Source organism: Capsicum annuum, chromosome 4, assembly GCF_002878395.1.
Source record: "Capsicum annuum cultivar UCD-10X-F1 chromosome 4, UCD10Xv1.1, whole genome shotgun sequence".
Lineage (NCBI taxonomy): Eukaryota > Viridiplantae > Streptophyta > Magnoliopsida > Solanales > Solanaceae > Capsicum > Capsicum annuum.
In genome coordinates this window covers 213,112,911-213,123,739 of record NC_061114.1, presented here as the reverse complement: position 1 = coordinate 213,123,739, position 10,829 = coordinate 213,112,911, and the positions used below count along the sequence as shown (strand labels likewise).

At 31.0% G+C, this 10,829-nt stretch overlaps 1 protein-coding gene across 2 annotated transcripts; it reads left to right on the top strand.

Moving 5' to 3' along the window:
- The first annotated feature begins 7,248 nt into the window (after positions 1-7,248).
- Positions 7,249-10,284, top strand: LOC107867418 (40S ribosomal protein S21). 2 transcript variants are annotated; one of them, XM_016713647.2, is made up of 4 exons: positions 7,249-7,401; positions 9,053-9,146; positions 9,256-9,388; positions 9,993-10,284. In XM_016713647.2, exons 2-4 carry the CDS (start codon positions 9,097-9,099, stop codon positions 10,056-10,058), a joined length of 249 nt encoding a protein of 82 aa, XP_016569133.1. In that variant the 5' UTR covers positions 7,249-7,401; positions 9,053-9,096; the 3' UTR covers positions 10,059-10,284. The 2 variants fall into 2 exon arrangements, with proteins under 2 accessions (XP_016569133.1, XP_016569134.1); XM_016713648.2 differs by having other exon boundaries at positions 7,305-7,401; positions 9,056-9,146.
- Positions 10,285-10,829: the final 545 nt, after the last annotated feature.

Genomic DNA, 10,829 nt, shown 5'->3' with positions numbered 1-10,829 from the left:
TGAAGGACATGCCTGTTCTTATTGCAATTGATCAAGTGAGAAAAATTCGCTTCACTATGATTTTGCTTCTTATTTTTGTCCCTTGAATCATTCTGAGGATAGGGTTAATTTACCTTTATATTGATGTTGATCACACATTCCCTTTTCCTAAATTGTTATTTGATCAGGGACAGTACAATAGTTAGTTCACATCTAGCGAGTATGAGGAGCTAGAGACTGTTCATTCTTGCTGATCTATTCATGCTAAAGAATTTGCAACTGTAAGTTGTTCTTTAAGTGTTCAATAATGTTTCTTTATTAGTTATTACACAGTTCTCCTGCCTTTATTTTTTTTAATTATGGCACATCAACATTCATGTAGCATGTGTACTAGTGCATATAGTTATATTTCCCTGCTATTCCTTTTCATCTCTGAATTAAGTTAATCTCGAATTCTTATTTATCTGTCACAATTTACAACAAAAAAATTGTATCACGATCTTTCATTAAGGATAATGTTAAAAATATTTAATAGTTTTTGCAGATTTTATGGATTGTCATGAAATATGATCTCCAATCCCTACACAATGCCTGAGTAAGGCTGAAACTGACGCTGGAGATATTTGTATATTTGGTACAGGTAAAATCTTGATTTTTGAAACTTCTGTTTATATTTGTGTAACATATTATAAAAATTGAATAAGATTAATTTTGTAATTTTTTAGAAGGCTTTTATTTGAAGGAAGATAGATAACATGTTCAAAAAATGATGTGTAAATTGAGTTTCTTAACCTAAAGTTAGAGTAATATTTGTGTCTGTTATCTGTAAAAGAAGCATTCTGTTTGCCATTTCATAAAAAGGTGCTCACACATACTGTCATTATGTAATTTTCAACAACTATGCATATTTAAAGATACACTTCAACAAATTTACATGTTGTGTGATGAATTTGAAGTTCAAGACAAATGGCCTCTTGAACTTTGTCGTGCCCGAGTAATATCTGTTGTATAATAATATTCAGGTATATTTTACGATCTAGAAAATATCTCTATACGTAGTAAAACACTTTAGCCTCGGATAGAGTGCGATCCACTTTATCAACTAAATATTTTGTCAAATGTTAAAGAATAAAGTTGTACTTCACAGACACTGAGAGGTCAAAACAAATTAAAATACGATTAAAGACTCTTAAAATTACTAATAAATTGTTGAAAATTTATCAAAACATCTTGTTCATGATAAAGATAAATGTTGAAAATAGAAAAGGTGGCATCCCACTAAATGTAGCTTATTCAATTCTCCTAAATGATCCGACTAATGTTATTTTCTCCTTTTTATGACCTTTTTTTTCTTACTACTGGAGAGTTGTACACTGGGATCTTCATCAACGTCTACCACAGACAATTGACTCTCGGGTCCACTTCTCTTTGCAAGGGTATTTGAAGTAGAGTTCACTTTATTTTAAGCTACAGAATCCTAAAATTTCAGTTAAAAAAAGATCATCAAAATCAGGTATCTTTATGAACTTTAACAAATTATATATATATATATATATATATATATATATATATATATATATATACACACACACACACATTCATACATATAAGTGTATGTCGAAATCACTGTTAAATCATTGTCTCTAGGTGTGAGTTGTTCATGATTGAATTCTGGATACTATGAAATAAAAATAATAATATCAACAACAATCTATATTCTAAGTTAATCTATTTTAACATAAACCGACAAATTCAATTTGTTTGAAAGTAATGTATACATGCGGTGCATGTTTCTTCACTCGGAGAGAGACGATACTGCTTGATGAGATTCTTATCATCACTAAATTTAAGAACTGTGTAAACCTTATCATGTTGGTTTATGTTGTCTTTCTTGACGGCCACTTTAAACATGACTTCTCTATCCAAAATGTTATCCAACTTCAATGGATATGAAGATACACCAACATTCTAAAATAAATAGTGGTATTATTAGAAGAGGTAAAACAAATAGATTCAAATATGATTTTATTATCTTTTACCTCAAGTAATTCTTTCACTAATTCAGTGACAGTCTTCCAATGAGTTTTATCACATGTTAATCCCAAAGAAAAAAAGTAATAAAGCCAGTCTCCGTAAAATTTGTTACTTTCAAGAATAATTTATACCTACAAGGCATGTTTGAGAATTTTTTTTTATTTTTTATAATTACAATTTGATTTAATCATGATTTTTATAGATCCTTTGAATCGCAGAACGCTCAAAGCTTTCACATGTTTTGCAGTAAAATTTACTACCAATATCATCAATCTTCCTACTGCAATTCTTGTAGTTCAGGTATGACCATTTTTTATCAAGATCTATATGCAATATGGTTGTAGCAACGTAGAAGCTCCTTTCCTATATTTATTAAAGTAGCATAGTTAAAAAAAAGTATTCACTTGTCACACTATAATTTAATATTTAAATAAATGAAATAGTGTTACTCACGTCCATGCACTCAATTAACTGCTTTATAGTTTTAACTTCAATCGCTCCAGAAGTCAACTCATCCGAAACAAAATAGCTATGTTAAGAGAACAGTTGACTAATTCTCTCAGATTTATCTCCTCTCACATCTTTCATTCTACATGTATTGAAGTTTGTTAAAATATCTATCATACAACAAATTCTCTAGGTTATTAAAAAATTATAAATGAAGGATGTAGGAGTATATATAAACCTAAAAATAAAATCAGCAACTTCAGGCAGTTCAGGATTAATTGATAATTTTGAAGCAGTCCAAAAATTATGTACAGAGAATTTTTCTACATTTGCGTATATATATAATCAAATTCAGATAGATATAGACTTTAAATAAAATTTTCAAATGTACATCATTAGTTGAAAACCTTTAAACTTGTGAGCCTTTATGAGTTGCATAACCACAATGAGTATGACAGACTTATCGGTAGATTCGTTCAAGTGCGGACGAATTTGTTCAACGAATTTCGCCAGAAAGTAGCTTTAATCATGTTGTTCCTACATAAAAATACATAATTTAATCAAATAAAAAAGGAGGCAACTTAAAATATATCAATGATTATAATCATTCATGCAATCTTACTCATAAATCCGAAGTTCCACATTCATAAAAACACTGAACTTATCATCTTGTTTGTATTCTTAAGCAGGTCCATAAGCAACAATTTCTCCTATGATATCTATCAAAATTGAAAAAAAAATATTTAGTATGACATATAAGTGGCAAAACATTTAAATTAAAAAGTTTGTGTAAAGGATAATTATTGGTCTCATCGATATCAACTTGATTTATCAAATGTTCAAATGGACAAAACTTAAATAAAGTCAGATCAAAGCATGGATTAACTGTTTTTTTTTTTTGTATATTTGCTCTATGAGTGAACATCAACTTCATTTTGTGATCATTGATCTTGACTTTTTGACTTGTTTGATACAACAATGAAATTTTTCATAGAATATAACTCCAATTCTTTTATTTCTAATTTGAACTTAGGAATAACGGAGGCTCTAATAGATGCCTGAATTCAATCACCCTATAACCAAATTATCCACAATTGAAATTATATTAAAAGCAGTAGAATAAAAATAATGAAGTTTATTTATTTTGAATTCAATTTAAATTTCGCCGTATCTAAAGTTAGGATTAATGGATAAAATTTATGCACATAATACTGAAATTCAATTAATTATTTTTTTCATATGGTTGATTCAGCCATTTTTATTTAAACTTCAATCAGAAATATGTAAACGTTAGTTATTGATATCCAAATAGCGTACTTGTGAAATTTTTACTCAAGAGTTATACTATACCTTTTTCTCTCATGTACTTTAACCAGCTAAACACAAACATGTCTAATTCACGACTTTTTTACTTTTTAAGTATGAATTCATGCTCGAAATTACTCACATCATTAAGAAAAAATAGACAGTGAAGTATGTATACCTTGTTATCCGATAAAAGCATTTCTAATGGTAGTATCTTGTTGGGATTTTCATGTTCTGATATCTGCACAAACAGACTATACGAACCTTCAAATTTCATTGCATCTTAGTATTTGATATCTCATGTATAGAGTCAATTTTAGCAGACATATTTTTGATAGATATTAGATAGTGTTTTCTTTTTTGGTTTCTGAATTTGAAATTCATAGATATGAGATTTTATAGTAATAGGATAGTTTTTGAATTACAGAGAGATAATGATAAGAAGTTGGGATAAGATTATTTTAAATTTAAATTCAAATTCAAATTAAGTTATGATATTCACTAAGAAAGTTGAGATAAAATTAAAATTTTAAAATTATTGAGATAGTTATAATCAGTAAAAATTTAAATTGTTATCTATTTAAAATATCTTTTTAGTTGAGGATTATATGAGTTAAAAAATTATTTAAAAACTTGCTGAAAGATAGTGAGGCACGCTTCTATTTTAAATTTATTGTATTTAACCTTGTTGAAAGATAATGAGACACGTTTCTTTTTTAAATTTAATGCATTTTTTTTAAAGTTATTGATTTTTAGACTTAAGATTAATTTTTAAATTTGTTGAAAGTTACTATTTGCTGAAAGTTTAAAACTTGCTAATGCTTTTTAATTTAAATTTTTTATTACCACATTACCAAATATTGTCTTAAAATTTGCCACGTGGCTATTTTAATAGCTTGACACATGACATCTTGTCTTGCTTTAGTTTTGCTTTTTTAAATTATTGATGTGTGACATATATAATGATGAAAAATAATATAATCTATCTAAATATTGTGTTTTTAAAAAATAATACACTACAATGTAATACAACACAATACAAATACTATACATTATGGAACAATACGTAATATCTCTGAACAAAGTATCAGGATTCATTGTGTTATGAATTATAACTTATTCTCATCGTTTCTTTTTATTTGTCGCAATTCGTTTTCGAGAGTCAACTTGATCTTCAGAGCTAAATTGAATTAGAATAATTCAATATTTTAGAATTGAAATTTAAATACTTTTTTTTTTGTTACAAGATGATTCATTAATAATAATAATAGTGCTTAGCGTTATACATCATACAAAACACCAGGCTGCGCTGATTGTCCCTTAGTGCCTGTTTGGATGGTGGTTTGTCATGGTATGGTATGATATGGTTAGCCAGAGAACCATATTTGTTTTGATTATTTTTTAAAGAGAAAGTACATAAAGACCCCCTGATCTTGTCTGAGTTTTTCAAAAGACACTTAAACTTTACTTTCGACCTATTACCCCACGATTCTTCCTTAATTCATTGTAAATGCACCATTTTTCACTGAATTCCAGTCACGGAAAAGAAAGTGAATGCACGCACCAATCAGATGCTGTCACGTGTTAAATAATTTAATTTTATATTTTATTTATATTTTTCAATAAAATTTTCCTTTTTATTTTAATTATCACCCCACCCCCACCCCGTCCAACATCTCCTTTCCCATTCCCGTCCAGCAGCTTTTCTCCACCCCCATCCCCCATCCAGTTGGTGATTTCTCCATTTTTCTTTGATTCTAATTTCGTGTTTATGTTAATTTTGTATTGCTTCCTAATTTTGTATTGATATATGTGTTTGTTGATTGTGTAATGATGAGTTCAAAACTTCATTAAAATGAAGCTTTATAGTTCTTCTAAGAGGATATTTATTGGGTTTTATAAAAATGTTCAAAATGTAAAAAAAAAAAATAAGAATTTGAAATTGAAGAAAGTAAACATGGTGATGGTAGAGTTATGGCGATGATTGAGAGGATTGAGGAGAAAGAGAGTTATGGTGATGATGATGATGTTGTTGCTCTAATTGATGTTGTTGTTGTTGAGTTATGATGATGGAGAAGAAAGTGTCAATAGGGAAGAAGACAATAGTGGGTGGGGGGTGGGGGGGGGGGAGGGAGTATGGGATAATTTTAAAAAGTAAATAAATATTAATTTTTTTAAAAAAGAAGATAAATTATATATCAAATTATTTACACATGACAACTTTTAATTGGTCAATAAAAGTCAATTTTGAGACTTTCACGCAAAACAAGCGCGTGTATACACGCAGAAGATCAAAATGATGTATTTGCAATGATTTAAGTAAGATTCGTGGGCTAATAGGACGAAAGTACAGTTTAGGTGTCTGTTTGAAAAAGTCGGCCAACATCAGGGGGGTCTTTATGTATTTTCTATTTTTTAAAAAGGCATGGTATGATATGGTTTCTTTTTATGGTTTGATAACTATGAAATCCCTCAATTTACAACCACCAATTTGGTGGTATCCTATGATTTTCTTGTTTCTTTTTCCAATTATACTCTTACTTAATATTATCTAATCATATTTTACGCTTTACCCTGTATTACTTCCAACTCAATATATATTTTTATTTTTAAGTTTTTTCTGCTCAAGCGTCTTGTGCCAATTACTGAAAATGTCAAAATCTTTTCAGCATGGCTTATTTTCTTCCTCTTCTTTACTCACTAGGAAAGAGCATCTGGCCCCCTTTTGTTTCTATTTGCATGGTATCAAGCCATATCGACTATTTTCTGTGCTTTTGTTCGGAATTTTTGGACAAGTCTGATTGTCTAGTTTTAAGAAAAGAAATCGAGTCATATCTTAAATCAAGTGGTCCAGGACTAAGCCATATCGACTATTTTAACATTCTTTTTCTTTCACTCTCTACTTTTATGTCGTAGTTTACATGTTTATTTCATAAATGTTAAGTTTTAATTTTATTAAAATTTTCATGAATTTAACAATTTAATATATTTACAAGGCATGATTTGTGATAAATTTGTAGAAAGAAAATTATTTTATTAACAATTATTGATGAGTTTAAAATTTATAATAATTAGGGGCATTTTAGTACACTACTCATTATGATACAGTACCATACCATCAAATCAAACGATAAAACTGTTATTAAACAACCGTGAACAATACAGTCCACCCAAACATTATATTGTACTATACAGTACATACCATACTGGACGGTACATTATGAAACCATGACAAACCACCATCCAAACAAAGTGTTAGGGGGACTGCTAAGATTAGTACAAATATTGCTTATATATTGAAATTTAAATACTTAAAATTATATGAAAAATTCTATAATTTGTAATATTTTACATTTTAATATAACAAAAAAAAAATATATTACTAAAATTTTAATCAAAATTCGTGCCAAAACAAGTGGTAAAAAGTAACGAAGCCAAAACAGGAAATTCCTCACGGGTCTTTCCTAATTGATGCGGGTCGGATGGGTCAAAGTAGTTTGGTAATAACGCAAAACAAGTAGGGTTATTTAAGTCAATCCATACTTATTTAGGGTTTCTGCTATAAACCTTTTTAGTAGCAGCGGCGTTGTTCTCCAGTAAGCATTTTCTTTGGCTCCTTCTCTGTTTGTCTTGCAGGTACAATCTCCTTCTCTCCTAATTTCCTTGCTTTATATCATCATGCATCATGTCAATGTTGTAGCGTATATCGAATTCCTTGTTGTCTCTTTAATCTTTTAGATAGGTAATTTTATGTTTGTGTAATTAAACTTTTTGCTGGAATTGGAAATAGTATTTGTTTGATAATCGTGGTGTCCGACCCAGTTTGCGCACTCCTCGACTAAGGCTGGGACTGATTAGGAAGAAATCACGTAGTGATTTTGTTTCTGCTGAGATTTAAACCTAGAAAGGAATAGTAAAGGACAAGATACAATTGAAATTACTACACCCAATAATACCTTAGACACGATTCATTAAGTAATACAACAAATGATATAACATTCTGAAATAGTACTAGTACTATAGCTACTAACACGGATAACAAAGTCCTCGTACCTACTAGCACTGACGCACTCGTTCCTACTATCTTTCTACCATAATCCATTTCCTCCACACCTTGCTACCTAATTTTATGTCCTCGGTAAGCTGAAGCTGCTCCATGTCATGTTTAATGACCTCCCTCCAATATTTTGTCGGTCTACCCCTACCTCCCCTGAAAAACAAAATAAGTGACTAGTTTGGAATTTTGTTTGTGAAGATAAATGGCAAAACTCCTGCTTCCATCCCAATATATGATCATGTTACATTGTTCAAATTTGAAAATGAGGAGGTTATCTTTTCGTTATTAAGACAACTTTGTATATTTCATTTGATTCAGAATTGTATCAGTGAGGAGTTGGGTGGTCGAGGTTTAATTAGTTTTACTTTTTTGGATGCCTTTGAAATTGTCGAAATACTTTGGGGGTGTTGCAGGCAGTGTCCACATATAAAGAAATAAATACACAAAGAATTCACTATGACATCATTATATACAAAACGACATAATAAAGCACGTTATCGTAACTCTTCTCAACAAAATACGTTAATACTTGTAAAAAACAAAAATAACCAATCAAAACTAATCATTCATTAGATTTCGGAAATCAGTTTTAATCAAGATTACAATAGGAAGAATAGCAAGCAGCACACCAAAGCTCCAAAGTTGCAAACTGCAGAGAATAACTATTTTTTTTTTTTCAGAGTTAGGGTCTGAAGGTTGATGAAATAATTACGTTCCAGAAGTGCTGACATTATATATTTCTTTTTAAATAAACCAAACCGATATTTGGCCTCTTGTTTTATTTGTCTCCACATCTAAGAAGTCAACAGGTCAATCCTGATTGTCTCCTTGCTTTTTTATAGTATGTGAGGCACAAAACTATTAAAGCAACTACTGATGCTCGAAGCCTTGTCACACTCGGAACTTTCTAAAGAGACACACACATACACATGTAGCTACTGAGAATCGAACCCATGATATTTTCAAACATTTTAAGAGCTTGACCGTGAGAGCTGGACTTGCATTGCAAGAAAGGCTTTTTTTTCGTTTTTCTGATATTTTTCCCCACACATATAACAAAATTATCCGATGAAGCAGCTTTAGCTAATGTGGCTCTGCCCCTTGAAATACTTTTGGATTGCAACCTATTATGGAAGTGTGAGTGGTTTAATGTAGGCTCACTACTCATGATAAAGAGACGTTGTTCTGTGAGAGACATGATTTTTAATTTGTTTTCCCTCTTAAATCCAGAAGCTTTCCACTTCTAAAGTCTATTCGTGTAAAGCTCTGTCAAGATGCAAAACGAGGAGGGACAAAACATGGACCTTTACATCCCTAGGAAGTGGTATGTATTTCTTACATCTTAATCGGATTAGATTCAGTTGGCACTCTTTATCTATTTAATGCATATTAGGTTGTCCTAGATAATTAACGTGTACTATATTTGGACGCAGCTCTGCCACGAACAGGCTGATCACTTCCAAGGACCATGCATCTGTCCAGCTCAATGTTGGGCATTTGGATGAGTTTGGTCGATACTCTGGCCAGTTCACCACTTTTGCTCTTTGTGGATTTATTCGTGCCCAGGTAATATTCTTTGTTACTTCTGAATATCATGTTAAAGGAACTTTACCTTCGGATTGTTCTGAGTCATCCAAACAGTTTGTTTTCTGTGGCTTTTAGATATTGAATTTCTTGGATTTTTTTAAGATTGACCTATTGATTATGCCTAGTCAATTTTTAAAATGCACGACATATCATCTCTCGTGGGGGTGAAATGTTTTCTGTTTACATGGCTCATTGGCCTGAGGTGTGAGTACCTATGAGGCTAATACATCTTGCACAATATACTGGCAGTACGTCTTTAGCTGTTTTTTGGTCCGATTCTTCTTTCTGAGAAACTGAAAAAATTAGCAGTGATAACTAGCTTTGGCATTTTCTAAAGCAGTATTAGCTCTTTGCTTATATTGGTGGCTGGCATTCAGCGAGCTTATTGTTAACCCTTGACAAAAACTTTTTACAGAAAGAAATGCTTCTTTCACTTGTGTTCTTAGCGCTATGATTTGGTCATATGATTATATGGTTTTTCTTTGCTGGATTAACTTGGGATCTTTTGTGGTGGTTTATCTAGTTTGCATTCGACATTCATCATTGTCTTCTAGTTCAAATAACTTGAAAGCACTTTTTGCAGGGAGATGCCGATAGTGCTCTTGATAGACTCTGGCAGAAGAAAAAAGCTGAAATTGGACAACAATGAGAGAGTTATATTTGTTGTTACCATTCTCAAAAAATGAGAGCTTTCTATTTACTTCTGTATCACTTACCAGCGGTTCTTTGTTGGTGTTTGTGACTGTTCTGTTTTATGTTTAAAGCTCATTATCAGACAAATAGAACATGCTTGTTTATTTTAGTGCAGTAACTTGATTTCTACTGTTACGAAAAGTTTTGAAGATGGCAAAACAATATGAGCTGTTTTTTACTCATTTCGCCTGCTTTCATGAGCCATTTCTTTTAGTTCTTTTTTTAAAAAAAAAAAACTTTGCTTGGCACTAAACTTGTGTTTCTTGGTACTGGCTTCTCGTGTACCTCGACTATTTCATCCCACCAGCATATGACCGTGTCCGGGTTCATCTTAGGCTGATGAGATGAGAAGAAATCTTGTATACCACCCTCAAAGACGAAAGGATTTTGCTCTAGTATATTTTTTATGACATTGTATAGAGGTGACCCTAAATTTGTAACAGAAGGTAAATCTAGGCTATTTCAAATAGTTTACAGGCAGATAAAAACTCTTGCCTTTCAATATATGCAGTCTAGTGTGCAGATTTAAATATTTTAACTTTACCTTTTTTATTTTTGAGATAAGCGTTCATTTGTTTGAGATTTTTGTTTTATTTTTAAAAATGTATAAATAACAGCATCAGATTTTCAGCTTAAAAGTACTTTTAAGTCAATCCGTGCTGATTTGTGGTTTTAACTAACTTTTAACCAGCAGCCCTACTCAGAGGTGGATTCAAGATTTCAAATT